Here is a 27321-nt window from a genome sequence, read left to right as displayed (position 1 = left end):
CTATACTTTTTAAATGAAGGTTATATTTATTCCTTTTAGAATGTGCACAAATAATTTATATATGTGTATGTGTGCGCTTCTTAGACTTTCCAAAATGGCTCAAATACTAGATGGAGAGAAAAATGAAGTTTATCTCATATTTTACCTTTTTTCTGGATCCTTCTGAAGGCATAATGAAATCATTTTTCTAAATGATTTTCCATATTTTTTCAGCATTTCTTTATCTTGAACACCAGTTTCCAAAGAAGGAGGATCATTCTGCAGTGTCAGCATTAAAACCTGTAAGAATTTTTCAAAATAGTGTAAACTTCTGTCAATTCGGTAAAGTTCCATTAACCTCTATGGTCAAGGTTTTTCACTATAGATGAACCCTCCCCCAAGCACATTTTACTTCCTAAAAGTTCATACCTAGGTCCATTGTTTAGAACCTGTTATTTATGTGTTCCACATCAGTAATATGCTGCAAACGGCTGGCTTCCCACAAGACTGGCCCACAAGGACCCAACTGTTTCAACTATGCTATGTCCTTTAGTTAGAATCTTTTCTTTCTTCACATCTGCCAGTCTTAAAACTACCTTCAGTCAGGCAAACTACCTTCAAAAAAACAAAAACATTAAAACCACAACAAAGTGTGGCCTTGTTTTTTTCTTGTGGTCTTCTCTTACTAGAACTTCTCAGAAACTTCCATCACAGAAATTGCCAATGATGTCCTAGTAACAAAGCTACAGACTTTTTAGTCCTGTCTTCCTGCTTCCCCTGCAACAACTGACAATTTTAGTTATCTGTTCATCCAAAATCCCTTCCATTTTTGGCTTCATGGCAATATACTAGTTTGATGCACAGAGCTATAAGGAATGAAGGTTATACTTCATTGGGTTATTTCTGTTTTCCTACATTGTTTGACTTTTTATGTGAAAGCATCTGCCATTTTATAAACATAAAATCAACAGTAGAAAAACAAAAGGGGGCCATAATCAGTGTTATTACTTGCTCTCCTAATGTTATTTACATTTACTGAAACAGAATTAGTAAAGGTGGTAATAAGCCGGGCATCGGTGGCTAATGCCTGTAATCCTAGCTACTCAGGAAGCAGAAATCAGGAGGATCGAGGTTCAAAGCCAGCCCAGGCAAACAGTTTACAAGCCCCTATCTTGAAAATACCCAACACAAAAGAGGGCGGGCAGAGTGGCTCAAGTGGTAGAGCATCTGCCTAGCAAATGTGAGGCCCTGAGTTCAAACCTAAGTACCACCAAAAAAAAAAAGTAACGTTCCTCTTCTTGAGTGAACAGGTTGACATGTATATCTGGCTACGATCACATGATTAACAACAGTTTCATATGGATGAAAAGTAAGCCTCATCATTCCCCATCCACCACCACCTTCTTTAAAAAAAAAAAAAGCCATTTGATTGGGCTAAAAAAAAAAAAAAGCAGCAGCAGCCTCCCAGCTTGCAGTTGTCCTTTGTGAAACCTGGTGAATACTCACTTACTTATAAGAGTCTAAAACCTCTAGGTAAAGCATGGTCTTAAAATATTCTTACCTTCCAAATGATTAAAATTATCACCCATTACATGTGTAGATCACTAAAGGTATGTTTGAGTATGGAGCTATAGGAAGGTATTTCATTAAATTCTTTTACTGGTTTGGTCCCCCTCTCTACATCATCAGATCCTTAAGGGACAGAATCCAACAATATACCTTCTACAAAAGATGCACTTTAGATGCACATGTTGAAGGTGAAGAATAGAAAAAATTTTCCTTGAACATAATAACAAAAGAAAGCATGTTGGGTATAGTGGCTCATGCCTGTAATTTTAGTTACTCAAGAGGCAGAGATCAGGAGGATCTTGGTTCAAGGCCACCAATGGCAAATAAAAATCTGCGTACAATGGTGCATGCCTGACAACCCAGATACATGGGAAAGTAAGTAGGAGGATAGTGGTCAGTCCAGATCAAACCAAACATAAAAGCGAGATCCTATTTGAAAAATAACTAAAGCAAAAAAGGACTGGGGCATGGCTCAAGTGGTAAATTGCATGGTTAGCAAGCTCAAGGCCCTGAGCTCAAAACTCCAGTACTGAAAAAAAAAAAATTGTCTATACTAAAAGATAAAATGCTTTAAATTTTAGTAAAAGGTTAAAAACACAAAGAACTGAATTATATACTAGTAAGAGGTTCAATACAATAAAAAATAAAACAATTCCTAAACATACATGTACCTAATGACAAACCATCAAAATATATGACACAGAAACTAAGAAATGAAGAAAGAAATACAGTTCTACAGTAATAGTTTGGAGACTTCAAGCTCATTTCTCAGAGAGAAAATAAGCAGAGAAATACAGGGCTTAAAAAACACAATAAACCAACATATACATAGAACACAAGAATGACAGAACATATGCTCTACTCAAGTGGACATAAGACAACTTCCAGGACAGACCATACATAAGGCACAAATTAACTCTCAATACATTTTAAAAGACAGAGAAAGCATCTTCTCTGACTACAAAGGCTGAATTTAGAAATCAATAACAGATCTAAAACTGGAAAATTAGAAAGTACTTCTAGTTCCCCTGGTTGTTGTTGCATCGTGTTAAGTTTCAATGTGCTGTGTTTTCATTTTTGTACATCTGAGTACTTTCTGATTCTCTTGTTGCTTTTTTTTTTTTTTATTTGATACAGGGTCCTGTTGGCTCCAACTTGTGATTCTCCTGCCTCAGTCTCTCAAGTAGTAAAAGCAGGTGAAACCCACCATGCCCACTTTGTGATTTCTTCTTGGTATGTTGGTGTGTGTTAATTTCCACATTTTTGTGAACTTCCCAGATTTAGTGTGATTAGTAATTCCTAAATTCAACCTTCTGTAGTCAGAGAAAATGCTTTCTATACATCTTTCTTAATGTACTGAAACTAAATTAAGTGTTTACATTACAAAAAAAATATGTTACATCAACAACCAAACTTTACAACTGAATCAATTGTGGGGAAAAAAAGCCCTAAACCTAAAACTGACTAAAGGAAGGAAACTGTAAAGATCAGAGCAAAGATAAAAAAAAAAATAAAACCTAGAGAATAGGAAAAACAACAGAGGAAATCAGTGACATCAAAAGTTTTTGAAAAGATCACATATCATCATGAAAGCATGACCACTAGTACATAGATGAAAGAGAAAAAAAGCATCAAATGTTGTCAATACAGAATACCAAATGGAAAAGATACAAAACACAAGAAGAATAAAGAACTAAAGGAGGTACAAAAGACTAGGCAAAAATTAATCAAATAACAGACATCCTCATTTATAAATAATACTCTTGGGTGTAAATGGATTAAATTTCTCAATTAAAAAAGTGGGGTGGATGCATGGATTTAAAAGAAAAACAAAACAAAACTCCAATGATATGCTGCCAACAAGAAACTCATCTCAACAGTAAAGAAGGCATAGGCTGAAAGCAAAGAGAATGGAAAAGATATTCTACACAAATGAAAACCAAAAGTGAGAAGGAGTAGCTACACTTACATGAGATAAAATAGACTTTAAATCAAAAACAGGGGCTGGGTGGATAGCTTAAGTGGTAGAGCCCTGCCTAGCAAACTCAAGGCTGTGAGTGCAAATTCCAATATCCTGACATAAAAAAAAAAGTCAAAAAAGAACAAAGGTTACTATGTAATAATAAAGGGACCATTTCAACAAGAGAATACAACAAATGCAAATATTTACATGTTAAATATTACTAGCTATAAAGAGAAAGATTCCAATACAAAAATAGTTCAGGCCTCCAACACTTTACTTTCATCAGTGGACACATCACTGAGACCAAAAAAAAAAAAAAAATCAACAAAGAAACATGTGAGTTAAGCTATTCTACAGAATACAAACCAAATAGACATTTACAGAACATTTTATCCAACAGCTGCAGAATACACGCTCTTCTCATCAGCACATGGGCTTCCCAGGATAGACCACATGTTAGGCCACAAAACAAGTCTCAGCAAATTCAAAACAACTCAAATCATATCATGTATCTTCTCTAAACACAATGGAATAAAACCAGAAATCAACAACAAGAGAAACATAAGAAGGTGAACAAATAACAAGGGAAATTAAACAATATGCTCTTGAACAAATGGGTCAAAAGAAATTTTAAAACAACAAAATTTCTTGAAACAAAAGAAAATGCAAACACAACATACCCAAACCTATGGAATTCAGCAACAGTAGTACTAAAAGAAAAGTTTATAGCCTAAGTGTTTGAAAGAAAGAACAAGAGGGACAGCAACAGGAGGAAGAGCAACAGGAGGGAGGGAGGGAGGGAGAGAAGGAAGGAAGGAAATTCAAATCATCATAAAAACGGGACTAAGATAGAAAGGAGAAAAATGGAGGTGATGAACCAACTCGGATATGATACATATATACATGGAAATGTCATAATGAAACACCCTGTATAGCTATCTTAAACAAACAAAAAAATGTCTTTTTTTCAAGAACAGAGGACAAGAAGGTAAGGTGGGTCCCAACTGGGATTGATATTAGCAGAAGAGGGGAGGATATAAGGAAAGGGTGTAAGAAAGTGAACATGGTGGAAATATTATGTACACATGTATGAAAATGGAAAAATGAGACCTATTAAAACTATTCTATGAGTGGGGGGAGGGAGGATAAAGGAGAATGATGGAGAGGCTGAATTTATCTAAGATATATTGTAAGTATTTTGTAAATGTCACAACGTACCCCAGTATAACAATATGATAATAAAAGTTTTTTAAAAAGAAATAAGAAAATAAAGGACATGGAAACAATTAGGAAAGAAAAGATAAGATCCCAATAAACAACCTAATGTTGTAACTCAAAGGGACTAGAAAAGAACAAGGCAGACAAAAAATCAGTAGAAGGAAAGAAAAGATCAGAGCAGAAATAAATGAAACAGACTTAAAAAAAAAAAAAGAACAAAGTTGATTTTTTGAAAAGATAAACAAAATCAACAAGCTTTTACTTATACTAATGAATAAAAGAGAGAGAGAGAGAGAAGACCCAAATACATAAAATCAAAATTATAAAAAAGAGGAGACATTACAACAGATACCACAGGGAATACAAAAGATTAAGAAATTCACGCCTGTAATCCTTGCTACTCAGGAGGCAGAGATCAGGAGGATCATGGTTCAAAGCCAGCCCTATCAAATAGTTTGTGAGCCCCTATCTCAAAAAAAAAAAAAAAAAAATCACAAAAATGGGTTAGTGGAGTGGCTCAAGGTGTAGGCCCTAAGTTCAAACCCCAGTTCCACACACACACATACAAAAAGAACTTATGGCCAACTATATGCCAAATATTGGAAAACCTAGATTAAAAAAATTCTAGACACATACAACTACCAAAATTTAACCATGAAGACATAGGAAACTTGAAAAAAACAAAATAACTAGATTGAGGCAATAATTAGTCTCCCAACAAAGAAAAGCTCAGAACTCAATGGTCTCATTGCTGAATTGAAAACTTTTGCAGTAACTCCAATTTTCTCCCATCCTATGGGTTGTCTCTTCACTCTGTAGATTCTTCTTCTGCTCTGCAGAAGCTTCTTAGTTTGATATAATCTCCCTTGCCTATTTTTTTCTTTTCTGTCTGTGCTATTTGGGTTTTTATCCAAAAAACTAGCCATACTGATGTCTTAAAGGATTTTCTTCTACTAGTTTCAGAGTTTCAGGTCCTACGTTTAGGTCTTTGATATATTTTGAGTCAATTTTTATATGTGCTAAGAGTTGAGGTTCTAGTTTCATTCTTCTCTACGTGGACATTCAGTTTTCCCAGTACCATTTATTAAAGAAGCTGTCCTTTCTCTAACATATGCCTTTGCCTCTGATGAAAGTCAGCTGGTTGTAGATGAATAGGTTTATTTCTAGGTTCCCTATTCTAGTCATTAAATTAACGTCTATTTCTATGCTAGTATTATCATGTTTGACTAATATAGACAGAAAGTAGAACAGTGGTTGCCAGAGAATGAGTAGAAGGGGAATTGGGGGTCATAATTTCATGGGTAAAGTTTCAGTTTCAGAAGATAAAGAGTTTGGATATGGAAATGGTGACAGTTGCACATTCTGAATGTATTTCATATCAATTAACTGTATATTAAAAAATAGTCTGATCCCCAGCATCATAAAAAAAGTAAAAATGGTTCAGTTGGCAATTTTACAGTAGAATAGTAAATATTTTGCCAAAATTTAAAAAAAAACAAAAAAACTTGGAGAAAGACAAAGACTATGAAGGGTAAGAATGGCAAATGAAGAAAAGCTCTGAAAAGGAACTGTGATTTGAACTAGGGATATGAGCATTACCTTCATTGGAGGATATTTATGATAAGGAGCTGCCCCTGTGGCCAGTTCAATCGCTGTGATTCCAAAACTCCAAATATCAGCTTTGAAATCATACCCTCGGACCTACAAAGAACAGAGAAATGTACATGATTACTTTACCAAGGCTAAAAGCACTTTTAAAAGGTAATTTCTAATGTGTCATGAACAATGAAAATGTTCATAAGCTTTAAGCCAATAAAATAACCTAAAGTAAGCAAAAGCTAAATATACTTGGTAAAGGAGAAAGAGAAACCCGAAATTTCACCAGCAATAGACAAATTGTTAACTATGATATATGCAGAAGAATATTATATAGTCAATTAAAAGCAAAGTTTATTAGTTCTACATTAAAACACTGGAAACCCATTTATGATAAAACACTGATGAAGAAAAAGAATATGAAACTGTCATAAGTGTGATACAATTACAGTAAGTACATGGTCTATTTAAAAAAACAAAAAGAACAAAATGTTTTGCAATGATCCTAAGACTTCTGTTTCTCCAAATGTTTGATATTATGGTATTATTTTTCATTCCTTTTTTCTTTTTCTTCTTCCTCCATTCCTTTCTTTCTTTTGGGTTTGTTTTGTTTTGAACATGGTCTCAGTATGTAACCCAGGCTGGCCTTGATCCACCTGCTCAATCTCCTGAGTGCTGGGATTACAGGCATGTGACATTCCTGGTTACTTTATCATTACTTCTACAATGAAGAAAGTTACAAATAGTGTGGATGTTTTTAAATATGTGAATATGCTGCCACATTCCTTTTTATTGCTACCAGCCTATTTGCACATTTTAATTTTTTATCCTAATATAGGAGAAATAGAAAGCTGTGCTAACACCTGGTAAAACAGGAGGGCCTCTAATCACCCAAAGACAATTTCCACTCCCCACTCTACTCCTAGTTCAACAATCCTCTCTACCAAACCCCAACCAGGTGCTGCCCCTGCTTATCCCTGCTCCCTGCTAGTGAATTACATCCTTCCAAGGAAACCAAGGGGCATCTCTCTCTCCTCTCTCTCTCTCCCTCCCCCTCTCCATTTATTCTGTTCCTATGTACAACCCTGTGTGGCCCTGTGTGGTCTGCAGTGTCCTCCTCCCTCAGGCTGTACAGGTATGAATTTATGACATTTATGCAAAGCATCTAGAGAGAGCTGGAAGTAATCTACCTGGAGACTTAGGAAATAAGACTGGTTTGCATCCAATGTAAAAATAATTAATTATCAGTAGCACAGATGAGAACATCTGTGTACTCATAGAAGAGAAGAGCCCATCAACTTAGTCTTGGAAAAGGGTGTCATTTAGAAGTAGATGGAGATACAGAGAAGAAATTAAGAGGAATGGTCTAAAAAGCAGTAGTAGAATGAGAAAACTAAAGTAAGGAAGTCAAGGAACAGTCAGAATGATGAATAGTTTCACATGCCATCAAGATAAATAAGTTAAGGAATAAGAAATGAGCAATGGATGTGAGAATTAGCAAAGTTTCCTTAAGGTGATGAGACAAGTGACAACAGGCTGCAATGCCTAAATCTAATGAGAAATGAACTACAAAAAACATGATTAGGTCACTTAACTTGTACTGAGAAAATTATTTGTTTAAATCTTGATTAGTCCTTAGATTGTCTTTTGGTATAAATGTCTTTGGTATAAGTTTCATATTCCTTTGTAAAGTTATGAGGTGGTTTTGGTTTTGTCTTGTTTTTAAGAATGGACTAAAGTTTTAACCAAGGTATAGAGACACACATTTCCCAAAGCTAATCTACTATACCAAACAAAAACAAACACTGGTAAGATTTTTCAGTTTCATAACAAATTCATAAACCATTTAAAAGAGACAAAAATCACAGTACCTGTTCCATAACTTCAGGTGCCATCCAGCAAGGGGTACCAACAAAGGTCTTTCTCACTTTATTTCGGGTAATATCGCCACCAGTAGCTAAAAAAGCACTAACCCCAAAGTCTGAAATAAAATACAGCAGCATATTACGGTTTGAATAGGATATGTCTCCCACAGGCTCCTGTACTGGGGTTTTGGTTGTCACCTGATGGGCTTTTGGGAAGTGACTGAATCCTGAGGGCTCTGTCTTGATTAGATTAATCCCTCGATGGACTCATAATATGATGGCATTATAAAAGTAGGAGATGGGCCTAGTTGGAGGAAATAGGTCATTGGGGGCGTACCCTAGAAAGATATCTTGTCTCCAGCCCTTTCATGCTCCTGTCTGCTTCTTGGCAGTCATGAGATGAACAGCTTGCTTCACCATGCCCTCCTAATATTCTGCCTCACCTAAGGACCAATGCAATGGATCCAGCCAACCTTAAGACTAAAACCTCTGAAATCATGAGCCTAAATACTATTTTCCCCATTAAGTTGTTTTTCAGGTATTTTATCACAGCAAAGACAAGTCTAGCACAGTATTACATGGATATCATAAATAGACAAGAAACTAATAAAACGTAGTCACCATCTTATACATAATTAAGATAAGCAGCATGGCAGTTTCTCTCTTCTTTTTTTTTTTTTTTTTTGTGGCAGTATTGGAGTTTGAACTCGGAGCCTCACACTTGCTAGGCAGGTGCTCTGGCACGTGTCCCACTCTGCCAGCCCAGTTTCTCTTCTTTATACCAAATTTTGTGACTAAATTAAGGCAGAGCTTAGCAGGTCTCTTATTCTATTCCTTTACTCTCCCACAGATCATCCTCTCAGATTTTGTTTCTTACTCCAAGTCATTCTTCACAACACTATCAAATTCATTCTCTCTTTTGCTTTCCTTTCCTTTCAATTATCACTTGACCTAGCCTCTCAACTCAAAAAATCCTACAGAATAAAATCCAAAATTTTTATCTTGGTATTCAAAAGCTCAAGAAGCTAGTAATCCTAATCTCATGTCCTGAATTGAACTTTTAATAGCTGTGTGACATTGGTTAACTCAGTTTCCCACTCTAAGTCTCAGGATTTTCCCTATAAAGATTTTATTCCAAAATATCGAAGCCAAAATACTAGTCACTGAGGAGGAGGACTGTCTCACCATGATTCCTCCTCCTCTAAGAATAACTCTGGTCATGTATCTGAGTTCGATGACCTTGCCCCCAGGGCATGTCTGATTCATGTCAAGGCTCAACACCTTAATGCAATCTAGACCACTCACAGTCTCCTAGCAATCTGAAGCTTGAATGCAAAGACAAGAAAAATGAGGGTCATCAGAGCTGAATAATACTAACAATAGCACCCTAACAATCCTGTTAATCAATTCTTTGATTCTCAGCATATTTCAAAAATTCCTGCTATCTTAAGTTAGCCAATGACAATTTCTGATGCAACCAAAGAACCTTAGGCAATATAGTAAAACTTTAGTATACTTTTCCAACAACTTTTATACACCTCATCTGACTATCCTCTTGCTTTCAGAACACTCAGTAGTTGGAAATAAATTATAATAAACCCAGTGTGAGAGAGACAATTTTAGCAAAAATTCTAGATTCGGAAGTAAGTGAATTCATTTCTTCTTGAAGCAAATACTTCCTTGCCTCTATGTAAAACACAAATGTATAGAAAACAGATTTTTTAGAAAAATCTTAATGATTCTCAATGCTCCTAAATGGGCAAATATCTAGTAATTTTAAAATATTGTTCCTTTTGTAGTAACAACAAAAAAGTAAACATTTAAAAGTACATTCAAGGGAGAAAACTACACTGAGTACATAAAGCTCTGAAACTTGCTAGCTGAACTTAAGCAGTTACTTTTAGTCTGTTGGTCTACAGTTTCTTCCTGGGGGCTGGCAGGGTGGCTCAAATGGTAAAGTGCCTGCCTAGCAAGTTTGAGACCCTGAGTTCAAACCTTAGTACCGCAAAAAAAAGAAAAGGAAAACTTTTACAGTTTTTCTCTGTAAAAAGCGGGTAAAGCCGAGAACTGGTGGTTCACATCTGTAATCCTAGCTACTCAGGGGGCAGAGATCAGGAGGATCATGGTTTGAAGCCAGCCTGGACAAATAGCTTGCAAGAACCTATCTTGAAAAAAAAAAAAAAAACAACACATAGCTGGTTTGCTTTTGTTTTTAATTTTGGTGGTTGGTGTAGACTTATTTTCAAAATTCTTTTTGTGGTATTAAATACTTTCATGTATTAGTCAAAAGTAGGTTAATTAAGCTTGTTTAATGAAGGCAGACTTATTCATGCTTTCTGTAATCTTCAATTTTTAATAAATGTGAGTTAGATATTAAGAAAAAAAAAAAAACACAAAACAAGAATGGCAGTGACTCAAGGTATAGGACCTGAGTTCAAACCCCAGTACAGCACACACACCCAAAAAAATGTGGGTAATAACAATACCTACAATAAAGGTGTCAAGAATTAAATGAATTATAATATACTTACATCAGTTTTTCAATAAGTAAAAGGTATTATGCCATAAAATACTTAAAATACAATAAAGTTTAACCAAATTATATACAATAAATCTTTAGTTTCAGTCCTGAGATTTCTATTTTTTAAAAACCTGCTAAAACTGCCTTTTAAGCTTAGTAGGCAGCACATCAGTCTCATGAAAACCTACGATAAAAACTTCTACTAATCTCAAAATACCGAAAATTTTGAAGCCAGAATTTAGTAAGAATTCAGAATCTTCTGATCTTCAGTTTGTACAATTTGGCTTTTTCCCACGTCAACTTATCAACCTGAAGGCTCTTGATGTGAGAACATCCATTTTACCAAAACGTTCTTATTAAGTAACTTTTTACTAAATTATTTGGCAGGTACAGTGCCAAATATAATCAGGCACGGTGATACACACCTGTAATTCCAGCACTTAGAAGGCTAAGGCATGAAGATCACAAAGAGTTTGAGGCCAGCCTGGGCTACACAGTAAGACCCTGTCTCCTTTCTATGTCAGTCCCCTTCATACACTGACTTCAACAGGTTGAAAAATTCTATATTCATTCTTGTATAGAAGGTGCATCAACCATATTCACCTTCTTTACTTCCTTCTTTCCCTAATTTGGATAATAATACATACATACATGGAACTGTCATAACGAACATTTCCATAAACAAACAAAAATGTCTTTTTTCAAAAACGGAGGACAGGAAGGTAAAACAGCCTCTGCCTGAGGGCTGGTAATAGTGGGAAGGAGGAGGATATAAGGAAAGGGTGTAGGAGGGTGAATATGGTGGAAATATTATGTACTCATGTATGAAAATGGAACTAAGAATGGGGGAAGGGAGATAAAGGAGAATTATGGAGGGGGTGAATTTAACTAAGATATATTGTAAGCACTTTTGTGAGAGTCACAATGTACCCCGAGCATGACAATAATGATCATTTTTTAAAAAGTACAAAAGGACCATCTCAAAAAATTAAAAAAGAAAACAAAACATAGTTGATCAAACAATAAAGAATAGAAACCAGGCAGCATAAAAACAATTTGACTCTTGTTTTAAATTTCCAACTAAAGAGAAAAAGTAAACTGTGGAAGAAATTATTTTAGCTTCTTCATTAACACAATTTTAATAAAGTACAAAATGGACTCCAGTGCTTGCTAAATGACAGGATCAAAGAAGAGACATGGTCTTTCTGTCCTTGTGGAATTTCTGATTTCAGAATGTTGACTCTGGTTATTATAATACACTATAATAAATGCTACAACGCGGTAAGAAAAAGTTAAAAGCCCCAAAATAACAAAACTCTTAAAGAAAACATAGGAGGAAAGCTTCATCACATTGGATTCAGCAATGATTTCTTGGAAATGACACGAAATTCCATAAAAGAAAAACTATACAAATTGCGATTCATCAAGATTTTTTAAAAGAGCACTCTTGACAGAGTAAAAAGGCAACTCACAGATTGTGAGAAAATATTTGCAAACCATACATCTGATAAGGAATTAATATCCAGAATATATAAAGAAGAGGCCAAGGCAAAAGGATTGGAAGGAAGTCTGAGGCCAATCTGGGCTAAATGTTAAGACCCTGTCTCAGAAAAGAAGAGAATAAATTTCTACAATTGAACAACAGTAACAAAAAAAATCCAATTAAGAAATGGGCAAAAGACTTTAGTACAGATTTCACAAAGACCAATAAATATATGAAAAGATGTTCAACATCACTAATCAGGCAAAAACAAATCAAAACCATACTAAGATTCCATCTCATACACATTAAGATGGCTACTATTAAAAAAAATTAGTGTTGCATAGAATGTACAGAAATCACAACCCTTGTGTATTGTTAGTAGGAATTGTAAAATAATATGGCAGTGTCTCCAAAACAAACGAAAACAATGACTCAAACAGATATCTGTACACACTTGATCATAGCAGCATTATTCACGATTGACAAAGGATAGGAACAACTTAAATGTCCATTGATGGATGAATGGATAAGCAAAATGTATAAATATATATATAGTTAAATATATGACTATATATATGTATATGACTGACTCACAATGATTAAGATCACTGTGGTATACATAAGGATGAGTTTCTCTAGGCTACACACAGAGGAACCATAGCTTAAGGTATGTATATCTTCACCTTTAATAAAATGGTCATATCAATATGAGGTTTTCCCCTTGTTTGGCACGCACACCAACAACTGATGCTGTCAGATGTTTTTGCTAGGCCAATCAAGTGTTATCCCAATGTGAACTTACTTTGCATTTAATAGACTGTTAAATTTATGTTTGGATGTCTCATTTGGAAAGTATCTATGCCAGTTTTCTGCCTACTTCATTATAGTTTTTTTCCTTTATACATTCTAAATTTGAACTCTCTGTCAATTACTTGTGCTGCAAACACCTGCACTCTGTGGCTTGCCTTTAGTGAAAAGCTATTCATCTTGTAATGAATTCTTTTTTTGCTCTTTTTTTCTTTTTGGCAGTACTGGGGATTAAACTCAGTCTTGTGCTTGTGAGGCAGGTGCTCTTCTATGTGAACCATGCTCCCAGCCCTCTCTGTTTTATTTTTTTTTGTGGTTAGAGTCTTGAGATTTTTGCCCAGGCTGCTCTGGACCTTGACCTTCCTATTTATGATTCCTGTGCAGCTGAGGTGATCGGCATGTACAACTCATCAAGTATTGGCTAAGATGGGGTCTCACTAACTTTTTGCCCAGGTTGGTCTCAAACCCTTTTCCTCACTCTCCACCTCCCAAGTAGGTTTCATCACAGGCATTAGCCACCACACTAAGTCAAGAAGTTGCTAATTTTTAAGGAGTCAAATTTATGTTTGAGTTTTATATAACTTGTTTAAATTTTTTCTTACCTCAGGACAAGAGGAAGAAATAACTTAAGGTTTGCATGACTATCTTCTTCTTGCCACACACTTAACTGTTTCAGCAGGTTGGAACCAAGCTGAAGGAGCGGTATTTCATTCAGACAGCCATCTTTGGCAGGCCCTGGACACCAACACAATCCTTGCCAAAAGTGTACTTCCACTTCTCACATGCCTCTTCCGAACTGACAAATACTCCATTCCCCCAGGGACAAAAGCAGTTCTATATTACCTCTCTATAGTATATTTATTCTTAAACACAATGAGAATTCCTGTTTCTCCTTCAAAGGGAAACATAGAATGCTACGAGAATCCACAGCATAAGACCCTAATAGGGGTGAGGGGTGAACAAATGCAAAATAATGAGCAAAGTTCAGAAAATGTCTAAGAGCAGCAGAAAACGCTTTGAGAGTCAGCAGAGATGAACTACCACAAGATGCTTGAAAAGAGATGATGCGGGAGAGAACACAGATTAAAAAAACTTAAAGTTAAGTAATGTGGCTCTACTGACCGTTAAGCAAAGTAAAAAGAAATGCTGATCATTACCTGCAATCTGTACTGAGCCATCTTCTCCAAGAAGAATATTTCCAGCTTTCACATCTCTTCAAGTAAAAAAAAAGAAGTTACATTTCAAAAGACATCTATTCTTTTGTGTGACATACTTTAACTAATTATTTGCTGTATTTACATAACATTAGCAATATTTGAATATTTTATTTGGTATTAAAGGGTATCAAGGCCAAAAGCAATTTTCGAAAAATTTTAGTCATTTGTACTAGAATCCAAATATTAAACAAAAACTGCAATAATGTATAGCTTATTATAATATCTAGAAAAACACTCTCTCACACTAAAAACAAGCAAACAAAACCTCAACTAAACATCACTAAAGCCACCATTCTCAACTTTACTGTTTGCTTCAAAATTTTCAACTATTATTAGTTTAATTACCATAATATATTCTTATGACATACCTAGACTTTTCTACTACCATAAATGATACTATACTATCCATTTAAACACTCAACTTATTTTCTTTCATTCAATAACATGTCAGTAGTTATCTGGCAAAACCATGCAAAATGTACAAGGGTATGCCACTGCAGCGTTCTTTGCAGTAAAACAAAAAATGCTAACAACCTAGAAAACACACACACACAATCAACTGTAGTAAAAAGGTTAAATTTTTACATTCATAAAAAAGAATGTCAATCAACAGGTTGTGATGTGAAATGCCATCTAACACAGGTTTCTAAATGAATGAATCAAAGAGTGTAGTGCATTTTATAGGACACTATGTTTTTCCCCTAGAGATGAGTGGTACTCAGTCAAGGGAAACAGTGCTTCAATCTTATGAGAACGTACCAGAGTGGTCATTTTGCATTAAAAAAGGAAAAAACAGCCAAGCTGCTGGTAGCTCACACCCACTAGCTACTGAGACTGGGGCGGGGTTGAAGTTGGGGTGGGAGGAAATCGAAAAACATCTCAACAGGAAAAAAGCTGTGCTTGGTGGTGCCTTCTGTCATCCCAGCTACTGTGGGAAGCCTAAAATAGGAGAATCATGATGCAGTCTAGTCTGGGCAAAAAAGTAAGATCTTATCTCCAAAACATTAGAGAAAAGAGGGCAAGAGGCATTATTCAAGTGGTAAAGTACTAACTGTGCAAATGTAAAGCCCTGAATTCAATCCCCCTTAGAGAGGGAGAGAAAGAGGTACAGGGAAAAGGCGGGCCAGAGACAGGGAAAGAGAGAGGGGCAGGGGGAGAGAGAGAGACAGACACATAGACAGACACTGACTTTTAGGCTAGATAAAAAAGAAAAAAGAAAAAGAAATCTGAGGCCAGCTCCTGGAGGACGGTGTCACCATGAAAAGGAGTCAGACACAAGCATACCTTCATCCTGTCCCTGGCCCCGTTTTCCTCCATCTTGAGACACTCACGTTGGCAAGCAATGAACAATGGTTTCAGTGTTTAGCAACAGCAGCATACCTTGCCTTTCCAGAGTACACACTGAGGCACAAGGATGTCGGGTCCTTGAATGTTGTGTACTGCCCTGAAACCCAAGCACTTTACACAGGCATCTTCCAGACAATGATTAGTACAATGGAGGCTGCCCTGATTTGCTCCATAAATCTCTAGTCCCTGACTCAGACTACCAACAGGAGACAACTGAGGACATTCCCTTCCCGTGGTGACAAAGACTATCCGAGTCAACCACTATCTTTCAGCTTTCTTTCCCAAGCTCATCTAAAATCCAATGCAGAAAAAAAGAGTAGTTTAGCCACTCTTTGTTCTTCTGCAACAGGATGTACTACAGTATTAACACTGTGTGATCATATCTCAATGTTCTCCCCATTTCACTATGCAATAGAACTGGGCCTAGGGTTGGTTGGTTTTTTTGTTTGTTTGTTTGTTTGTTTTTGCGGTAATGGGGATTAAACTCAGGCTAAATGCTTACCACTTAAGCTATACCCTTAGCCCCTTTTGCTTTACTTTATTTTTCAGATGAGGTCTCACTTTTGCCTGGGGATGGCCTCAGACCACAATACTCCTACTTCTGCCTCCTGGCATAGTGGAGATTACAGATACGCCACCATGCTCAGCTTGATTTTTGAGACAGGGTCTTTAACTTTTTTTTTTTTTGGCCTTGGCTGGCCTCAAACTTAATTCCATCTCTGCTTCCCGCATAGCTGGGATTACTGCTGTGTACCATCACGCCTGAGCTTGTATCTTAATAGGCTACTACATAACTTCACATTACTTGTACTTTCTTAGGAACCTCCTAGATATTCATCAAACAGATTTAATCATCTACAGAGGATCTCACCTGCCTCAAATTCTTTCCTGGAAAGCAGTAAAGCATAAAAAACAATAGCAAGTAAATAAAAAAGCCAACTAAACACTAAGAAGAAACTAGGATCTGCCCAGATCCTCTATCTAATGTTCCACTTGTTAGTTATAAACTCATAAATTCATACACTATAGCCAAAGAACTAGAACAACCTAGTTATCCATAAACAGATGACCAATTAAGCTGTGGTAATTAAAAGCAAGAAATACTACACATGCCAATATATGTGTGCTTTTAGGGTACAATCTCTATCTACATATATTTATTTATTCCTTTCTTCCTTCCTTTTTTTTTTTTTTTCCTTTGAGCCAGGGTCTCACTGAGTAGCCCAGGCTAGCCTCAAACTCAAGATCCTTCTGCCTCAACCTCCTGAGTGCTAAGATTATAAGAATACTTTATATATTGTGACCTCTTACATTTTTTTTCAGAAAACAGAACAGAGGAATGCATGCATGTATATATGTGTGTATATATATATATATATATATATATATATATATATACATTACATGTATGCTGATATAAAATCTCTCTCAAAGGAATAAAAAAATAGTAATAAGCAAGACTTTTAAAATACTTTTTTAGAACAGTTTTAGATTCACCTAAAAATTGAAAAGACAGTGTAAAAAGTTCCACATACCTCACACTCCGTTTCCCTATTATTAACATTTTGGATTAGTAAAGTACTCTGCTGCAAGTACTGAACCTGAATTAATACCTCATTAACCAAAGCACACAGTTTATTCAGATTTCCTTAGCTTTTACCTAATGTCCCTTTTCTATCTCTGAATCCCATTTGGGATAGCACATTACATTTAGTTGTCATGTCTCCTTTGGCTGTGATAGTTTCTCAGACCATCCTTGTTTTTTGATGACCTTGGCAATTTCAGAAGTAGTGGCCATGTAATTTATATAATGCCCCCAATGGAACTTATTTGTTTTTCTCATGGTTAGACAGTATTACTAGTTTTTGTAAGGAAAACTATAAACATGCCATTTTTATCATATCATAGTAAAAGTACACAGGATCAACATAATTTAGCACAGGTGAGAATGGGAAGACTAGTTTTATACCATATACCATTTTAAGCTGTCTGAATTTTTAAAGCCATGTATAGGTATTACCTATTCAAATAACATTTTGTAAGTTTTTGTATTTTATAAGAGATAGTAATCCACTTTTCAACAGAACCTGTACTTTAAGTAACTATTTTTCCTGATTTATTCCCCAGACAATCAATCTTTGTTTCCCTTAACCAAAAGTGCAATCTGTAGAACAGCCTCCAAGACTGAAGGCACAGGAATGTTATGGCTCACTGAACAACCAAGTACACCACAGACTGTCCTCATATGCAACAGGATAATGGATTTTTCAAGGAAAAGATCTGCAACTAGATATCTGGAAACCAATATAGTTTTCAATTAAAGAACTTTTTTTACTCTACCACAAAGAATACCAAGCAACTCAGGAGCCCCAACAGTTAAACTCTCCATCTACTCTTACATAGCAAGAGCAGTTAGCTTTGCTTTCCACTGCTTACTGTCATTTCTCAGATGTCACTGTTACCCCAAAGTTACACATTCCTCCTAAAGTTAAAAGGAGTATCATTGACATGTTTGGCTTTCTCAATAGCACAGAATATAAGTTTCTGTTTATAACATTTTTATTACTCATCAATAGGCATAGTTCATGGAAAACTTGGGAGGAGGAAAAAAAGAAACCAGGAGAAGCAATGAATCAAAACCAAAGCTGGAAATATATTTACACATCTTAAATATCCAACATTTCTGTTAAAGCTAACCTCTTTAATGGCAAAGTTATTCGGGTAGGAAGAGAAAGAAAAACCTAACTTAGAGACATGTCTATCCTAATCAAAATCTCTAAAGTCTAAGAGAGTAGGAGATCAGAGAAAGACAAAGTAGAAATGGAGGAAAATTCACCAGGTTAATACACAAATCTACCTGCTATAACAACTGTCCTTAAAAATATGAGTAGCAAAGCCTACCAAAAATATATCTATCTCTATTCCTCAATACCACAACTTTCTTCTAAGCATGTTTAAGTATTAGTACATTTCAGAGCGGGTCACTGCTGAAGTTGAGTAGTAGTTCTCTGCCTTGGGTTGCACATTAGAATCACCTCAGAAACTTTTAAAAGTACCAGGGCCAAAGCTTTATTCCAGACCAAGTGAATGAATTTCTGGCAGTGGACCCAAGCAGTAACAGTTTTTAAAGTTTCCCAGGTGATCCAAATATGTATTAAAGGTTGAGTGTATATGACTTAAAGTGTTAGAGAGTGAATTCCTATTCAAGCAACACAGCAAACTGCGTGGACAGCAGACTTTCATCACTATCCAGGCCCTTGCCTCAAAATACATCGTTCCCTGCTGAAAAGAAGACAGAGAGACATAAAACACACACACACACACACACACACACACAGAGAGAGAGAGAGAGAGAAAGAGAGAGAGAGGGAGGGAGGGAGGGAGAGAGGGAGAGGTATATGCTGGATAAACTAGGAGAAAATAATTACCAGATAAGCTGAATATGAAATGAAGACAAGGAAATCCTCAAGGTTCAGAAATGAAGGAGAAACTTATAAAGCAAACCAGTAAGTCCTGGAAGCTCAAACAACCACAAAGTCTAGGTTTTCAAATCTACATCTAAACAGAACACATAGCACTGGACCAGTTTAACAATGGTAACTACAATTATGACACTTTCATAAAGTCAGGACCCTGAGAAGACTGAGACATAATAAAAGGTACATTTACTGAAAAGCTAGCATAGCTATATTAAAATAAGCCCTAATTGTCTGCAATATAAATGCATTTTGGGGAATGAAAGGGTCATTATATAATAACAAAAGGAATAATTCATCAGGAAGACAACAATCTGGAACCTGTACCTTATCTTCAATTTCAGAGAACTGTAATTCAAAGGTGTTCTCTTGCAGGACAGCTTCCAATGCAGCCTGACATTCTGGGCTCCCCTAAAAGGATGCTAGTTTGCAGGTTAGCAAATATGAAAGGTAGGATGTCCAAGGAAAGAACATTCTGTCTCTAATCCCTAATAAATCCAATAGTTGCTAGGCTTCCTTTTTGGTGGTAGTGGGGTATGGAGGGCAGAGGCTTTCCTAAACTGCCAGAAGGACTGAGCATTTTTATTCAGCCCAAATAGTCCCAAGAAATTTCAAGGAATTGCAACTGAAGCATCATCCAGTTTCAGACCTCATTTAAGAAATCTCTAAGGGCTGGCAGAGTGGCTGAAGTGGTAGAGCACCTGCCTAGCAAGCATGACACCCTGAGTTCAAACCCCAGAACCACAAAAAAAAAAAAAACAAAAGAAATCTCTAAATCATGTGTGGTGGTGGTGCATGCCTGTAATGCTAGCACTCAGGAGGGCCAGGCAGAAGAATCAGAGTATTTGAGGCCAACCTGGGCTACATAGTCAGACCTTGTCTGGAAAAGGGAGGGACAAGGAGGGGAGGATGGCGACAGAGAGACAAAGACAGAGAGAGAGAGAAAGAAAAAAAAAAAAAGAATCAAAACAAATCAAAAGTCTCTAAAGAAACCCAAAGACAGTAAGGAAAGACAAAAATCAAGAGAGAAACACACACACACACACACACACACACACACACGCACACAAAAGCTGGCAGAGAGGCTCAAGCAGCAAGAGCCCCTGCCTAGCAAGCATGAAGCCCTGAGTCCAAACCCCAGTGACACCAAAAAAACTAAATAAAAATCAGAGAAAACATCTTACCCATAGAAAAGCAAGTAAGAATTATATGGAGGGGACCTGAGGGGGAGAGATGATGGGGGTAATGTAAATAATGTACAGTGTAAGTCTAATTGGAATTGTCACTACAAATCCCTCCTGTATAATGAATATATCCTAATAAAAATAATTCAAAACAAACAAACAAAAAAGAATTATATCCAACTTCTGAAGAAACCACTAGAAGCAAAGAAGAGGGTGGAGTGAAATATTTAAACTGTTGAAAGGAAAAACCCACCAATCCAGAATATATATCCAGTGAAATTATTCTTCAAAAATGAAGGAGAGGGCGGAGAGAAAGGGGGAGAAATGACCCAAACATTGTATGCACATATGAATAAAATAAAAATTAAAAAAAAAAAAAGAAAAGAAAATGAAGGAGAAATATAGACTCCTCACCCAAGCAAAAATTAAGGAACTCTGTAATCAGTAGACCCCTCGCAAGAAGTGTTTTTTAAAATTCTTCAAAAAGTGATATAGGTTGGAAACTTAGATCTACCTAAAGAAAGGAAGTGTTAAAGAAAGAATAAAGCTGATTTGTATCATGCCCAGGCACAAAAAATATACAGACTGCTTTACTTTGTATGACTGTAATATCTAGTTTGTGACATGCATCAGTTCTCATTTAGCTAAATGAGCATCACTCCTTTTAAAGATCACCTGAGAGTGGGTTGGGGATGTAGCTCAGTGGTAGAGTATCTGACTAGTACGTGTAAGGCCCTGCGTTCCATCCCCTATATGGGGGTGGGGGGAACGACAAACCTTCCTTGGAGATTTTCTTTAGGAATTTATTTAGATAGAGCAAAAGTGTATTCTTTCTTAGAACAATCTCAGGCAAAATGCACACAGAAGAGTGGATTGTCAAGCTACAGCCCAGTGAGAAAACTGGTAAATATTTCTCTCTAAATATCAACATTAAAACTGGACAAATGTGACAAAACAACCATTTCAGTGCTCTGGAAATTAACCTCAGAAGCATTTATGCTTCAAAAACTTTTGACTTCAGATAAGAACAGTGGAATGCTATGATATTCTGGTCTGGGACCAGTCCCAGCTCAGACTGTGTGGAAGTTCCACTAAGGGTAGACAGACCATGGTGACCAGCGCTTTGCCAGAGTTGAGAGGCTCACTTGGGTAGAACTGGTTAGTACAGGTAACCCAGCAGCATTGTTGATGGAAGTGACATTTTGAAGGATGACCAGTAGAAAAGGATCAACAGTGGCTCTATCACTTGTGTTTGCAGTCCAGATATAGACAAAAGATATTCCTGGCTGAAGGTACACATATGCACAACAGAGACAAAGAGGCTATATACTTCTAGCCGACCCTCAGGATATGCATAAAAGCAAAGGAGACCTGACAGTCCTGTCCAAAACTGAAACCCAGGAAAACTGAAAAACAGCCAGAACTTTGAAAACATTCATTTCTAAACCCACAGAAAGATCAAGAGGTAAAGCATGGAAATCTTACTAGCCTTTGAGCATAACCTCAATCAATTCACTAGCTGACTAGTAAACTTAGATAAGACATGATGCAGGGTAACCCCTAGAAAACCAGACTTTAAAAAGAATTTAACACCCACAACAAAGCAAAGCAGAGACATTTATCAATGGCTAAACATTTCAAGGAAGAACAGATTTCACAAACTTATCCTGACCAAGTTAATAACCAAACAAACAAAAAACGCTAACCTCCAGGAGGGAAAAACTTAGAACCTAGAATTCTATAAAATAATATCTAATGTTACACCTAAAATTTCCAGTTCTCAATAGAAAAGTAAGGGAACAATAGAGAAGTATAGCCCATATTCAGGGGGGAAAAGCAATCAGAAATTTTCCAAGTGTTCCCAGATGTTGACTCAGCAAAGACTTCAAATCATTTACCCTACATAAATTGTCTTCAATTTCCTTTATTCCAAAGGAAACCCTGTTTAAAGGATAAAAGGAGCCAAGCAGTGGTGGCTCACACCTATAATACTAGCTACTCAGGAGGCAGAGATCAGGAGGATTGCAGTTTGAAGACAGCCCAGGCAAATAGTTCATGAGACCCTATCTCGAAAAAAAAATCACAAAAAAGGGCTGGTGGAGTGGCTCCAGGTATAGGCCCTGAGTTCAAACCCCATTACTACAAATAATAGTAATAATAATAGTAATAATAAAAGGAAAAGGTCAGTTATGAAGGTGCAAAATCTGTAATCCTAGCTACTTGTGCTCATACACCAAAGATCTTTCCCAAGACAGAGGGCAGCCTTCGTGTGGGACTCACAAGAGAGTTTGTTCCCTGGGTGAGCTGCCTCAGCTAGAGACAAGAGAAAGAGACAGAGCTATGGAAGTGTGGCTCAACTGGTAGAACACTTGTCTAGCAAGTGCAAGGCCCTCGAGTTCAATTTCCAGTACTAAAAGAAAGGCAAGGGAACCACGTGTGGTGGCTCAAGCCTGTATTCCCAGGTTCTTGGAAGGTAGACATCAGGAGGATCATGATTATAGGCCAGCCCAGGCAAAAACTTGGAGAGACCTCTTCTCAACCAATGACAGGGCATGGTGGCATACACCTGTCATCCCAGCAATGTGGGGAAGCACAAATAGGAGGATCATGGTCCAGGCTAGCCTGAGCATAAAGTGGGACCTTATTTCAAAGATAACCAAAGCAAAAGTGCTGGAGGCATGGCTCAAATGATAAAGCACCTACATAACAAGCATAATTAACTGAATTCAACCCCCATCCCACCCTCCCAAAAAAGACTAAAAGGAAAGCATAAAAATAAGAATCTACAAAGATTTGCAATATTGATATAAAAACGGGGGTGGTGGTGGTAAAGGAACATAAGAGAGGGAGTGAACATGTTCAAAGTATGGAATTATCACAATAAAACTCTCTTGTACTACCAATGTATGCTAATTAAAAAGTAAAATAAAATTTAAAAAAACCAAAAGAAAATTGTGGAGTTAAAAAGCATAATTATTCAGCACTTGGGAGGCTGAGGCAGGAACATCCCAAGTTCAAGGCCATCCAGAGCTACATCATGAAACTCATCTCAAATAAAAATAGAAATAAATGAAGCATAATGGTGCACACATATTATCTCAGCTACTTGGGAGGTAGAGATGAGAAGGGTAACAGTTCAAGGCCAGTCCTGCAAAAAATTAGCAAGACCCACACCTCAACCAATAAACCTGTGTGATGGTGGTATGTACCTATCATCCCAGATTTGTGGAAGGCATAAATAGGATGGTTATGGGACCTGGCAAAAAACACACAGCACATAACTAAAAGCCAAAAGAGCTGGGGGCATGACTCAAGTGGTAGAGCACCTGCCTAACAAGCCTGGGTTCAAAATCCAAGTACCACCAAAAGAAAAAAAAAGCTCAAATAAGTGAACAAAGAGATCTATACCTAGCAGCAACATAGTCAAACTGTTGAAACTTAAACACAGAGAGGGTATCTTGAAAGCCACAACATAAAAACATTATGGGGAAAGAGAAACATTAATACAATTAATAGCTAACTTCACATCAGAACAATGGAGGTCACGAATTAGTAAGATGACACATTCAAAGTGCTGATGAATAAAACTGCCAGCCAAAATAATTCTATATCCTGCAAAACTCTTTCAAAAATGAAGACCAAGCAGAGGAGAGTGGGGGGCACTTCTGGAATCCCAACACTCATGAAGCTCAGACAAGAAGATCGTAGTTCAAGGCAGCCTGGGCTACATACCAAGTTCCAGGCCAGCCTGGGATTCACAGCAAGACCCTAACTCAAAAAAACAAAAACAATAATGAAGATCAACTGTTTATCTCTGTTCTCTCCTTCTTCTTAAAAGTTGCTATTTGGTCTTCATGGTTGTATGTGGATGGGGCTTGGTTAGGCAGGGCAAGAAGTGGCTGGGTGCTCTGGCTAGAGATGGGCTCTGACCTCAGTGTTTCTACAATACTTTCTGAGCTGTTTGCTCCAGGCAAGTCATGCTGGTGAAGTCCTAGCCAGGAGCCATAGCCTGGTACATTGCTCTTTTTTTCTGGCCTCCTCTGCGCCTTATATCCCATCTCTGCTTTCCAGTTTAGGAGCTCAAGCATGAGACAATGGTGTATACTCCTTATGTTGTCATTCCAATTTTGCTCTGGTTTTAGAAAAAATTTCTAGAGAATCACACACTGTCTGAATTCCCCTTTTGTTAGTCATATATGGCCTTAAAAGGCTACATAAGTTATATAAGAATCCAATGATTAAAAAAAAGTCAAAGAAGTGAAAGCAGACTGTATGGGGGCAGCCATAACCAACAGAAAACTCTCATAAAAGCAAAGACTGAAATGATTTCCCCAAAGGATCTCAATTGTTTTTAAAAATGGACCTGATAATATGAAGCACCTTCTTTTTTCTCTGACTTCTGAATTCAGGATATTTAGATATTTACCTGATACTGATCAGGATATAAATGGTACTTACATTTCCAACGTATTTAGTTCTTTTTTCCTTAAAGCAGCTTTCATTTCTATTACTGCAGCTTTAATAATATGAATGAGCAGAAGGTTTGTGCCAGCAGACATTCTGTCACTAAATTGGTACTTAAAAAATCCTTGACCCTATAGCATTCATTCATATGAATGTGACTACTCTTTGTTCTGATTTCTTTGGGCTCTTAAGTTGAGTGGAGTATAAGTTCACTGTGAAACAATGCAGATGATGATGTGAAGTATAAAGATAGGATTATTATCAAACACAATGGAACAATTTATCCATGAGAGTAGTGAACAGTAATTACTATTTTTTGCTTTCAAGAAGATAGAAATGATAGGGAAACTTCCTTGAAAAAGTAAAATTTTTTGACATAAATGTCTAATTTATTATAAAATTCTAGGCCAGGCACAGTTGATCAAGCTGGTAATGCTAGCTACCTGGGAGGCAGAGATTGAGAGGATTGCAGTTTGAGGCCATGATCCAGGCAAAAACTTCACAAGACACCATCTTAACCAATGTCTTGCCAGACGTGGTAGAATGCACAGGTCATTCCAACTATGCAGGGAACCATAAATAGGAGGCCTGTCCAGGCCTGCCAGGACATAAAATGAGATACTATCTCAAAAATAACCAACACAAAAAGAGCTGGCTGAGTGGCTCAAGTAATAGAATACCTACCTAGCAAATGTGAGATTCTGAGTTCAACCCCCTTGTACCTCCAAAAAAAAAGAAAAGAAGAAAAAGGAAAGAAAATCTAACCTTCATTCCATTCCTGCTATTCCTACAAATGTATTAAACTTTTACTTTAAGGGAAAAACAAAATAGTTCCCTTCAGACTCAGGCCATCCAGCTTTACCCCTCTTTCCCTCTTTGTTACTGCTATCATTTAATTTCTCAGTTGTTTGCTACAGCCTAGTTTTCCAAATCATCTTGCCATTATCTTCTGAAACATCAATAATCATACAATAGCACAACAGCCAGCCTATCAGTGCACTGAGGCCACCTATACCTCTTCCTCCACTCCACATTCATCATCTACTTCAATTTTTTATCTTAATTGACACAGCTACAAAATAACCTCTTATCATTCTAAGTAACTATTCAATCACTCCATTTTGATTACTCTTTTGACTTCAATGTGTTTAAGTGCATCTCTGATCCACTGACCTGTCCTGACTTTCCACCAGTCTCATCCTGTTTTCCAGATTTTTAATCACACTCTAGCATCCTGACTCCCTCTTGCTTCTTTGTTCTACAAGTTTCCTAAAACAAACAGTATGCCTTTCACAAAATAAACATTGAGAAAAGTCATTTTCAACATTAAAAATCTCAGAATAATAAAAGAAGTAATAAAATTCCAACCAACAAATAGGCGAAAGTCACCAGCAAACATTTCACATCTATCAAAATTAGCAAATTAAAAATTTTAATAGGTAAGGCTAGCAAGGGTCCAATGAACAACTACTCTCATACACTAATAATAGGGGCACACATCTGTACATTTCTGGAAAACAACTTAAAATACTTAAAAGCATTTTATCTTTTAAGATAAAATGCGATTTTTCTTTGACTTCTTATAGAAAGCTGGACTTCACTGGCAGAGTGGCTCAAGGGATAGCATGCCTACCTAGCAAGTGCAAGGCCCTGAGTTCAACCCACAGTACTGCCCAGAAAAACAAGGAAAAAGAAAAAAATATTCTTAGAAAGAGAGATATAAATAACAAAACTCAGGCTGGGACTATAGCTTGATAGTGTAGTACTTCCATGAGGTCCTGTGTTCAAGACCTAGCACTGCATGAATAAATGAATATCATAGAGAAATGAATTCCACACAGAAAGAGGTTCATTATAATATTGAAAACAACGTAAACATAAAATATTCAGAGAGTGATTATTATCATATTATATTCAGAATCTGAACTCAGGAATGAAATAGATTAAAATAAAATTGCAACCCTCTCTAACATCCAGGGACTAGTTCCAGTCACAAACAAAATAGTTTTACCTTTCCCTGCTCCTTCCCTTTAAATACAACTAAAATTCCAGGAATAATTCAACAGACAATCACAAAAGAATATGCAAAGGTAGAAAGAGGAAGGCACAGTGGCTAGGTGGCTCAGGAGTTGAAGATTAGCATGTTATTAAATTTCCTGAGCTTTTAATTTTCTGCAGTCCAGACTGGGCACTAGAGGATCCTGAAATCCAGAATCATCTATACATATAGACCAAAAAAGCCCAAGCTTGCTTTCTCTGGTCTGAGGAGCAGTAAAGGGACATTCTAGCAGAATCGTAACAGGAAGTCCCATCCTGGTCCCCATACTTGTAGTTTCTTGGTGGATACTATATGAGAATGAGAGTTGCCAATTAAGGCCAGATGGGAAATCTTCATCTTTTAGCTGCATCTGGTGCAGAAGTCAGTCCCATGCCACATGACAGCCACACCAGAAGGCACAGCTGGTATCTCCCAGCCCTCCACTAAACAGCATAAAGAAACTTAGGCCTACCATCTCCTGGCCCCCATCCAACAGCAAAGGACAACTTGAGCACAATGTGTCTCATAACACCCCACCCAACAGCAAAAAAGTGGTCCAAGGGACGAGCCTTCCACTCCCATAGGCAACAGCAA

General features: G+C 36.9%; 1 protein-coding gene across 4 annotated transcripts in view; it reads right to left on the bottom strand.

The window, feature by feature from the left end:
• Window positions 1-27321, bottom strand: part of Oxsr1 (oxidative stress responsive kinase 1) — a 117922-nt gene that overhangs the window by 42346 nt on the left and 48255 nt on the right. For all 4 annotated transcript variants that reach the window (XM_074059544.1, XM_074059542.1, XM_074059543.1 and 1 more), the window contains exons 5-8: window positions 14159-14214; window positions 8197-8306; window positions 6329-6430; window positions 146-279 (exon numbers count right to left, since the gene is read on the bottom strand). In XM_074059544.1, coding sequence (XP_073915645.1) covers window positions 146-279; window positions 6329-6430; window positions 8197-8306; window positions 14159-14214 — 402 coding nt within the window. The remainder of the gene's footprint in view (window positions 1-145; window positions 280-6328; window positions 6431-8196; window positions 8307-14158; window positions 14215-27321) is intronic.

The sequence above is a fragment of the Castor canadensis genome, chromosome 17, assembly GCF_047511655.1.
Source record: "Castor canadensis chromosome 17, mCasCan1.hap1v2, whole genome shotgun sequence".
Classification (NCBI taxonomy): Eukaryota; Metazoa; Chordata; class Mammalia; order Rodentia; family Castoridae; genus Castor; species Castor canadensis.
This window is presented reverse-complemented; position numbering and strand designations above follow the sequence as displayed.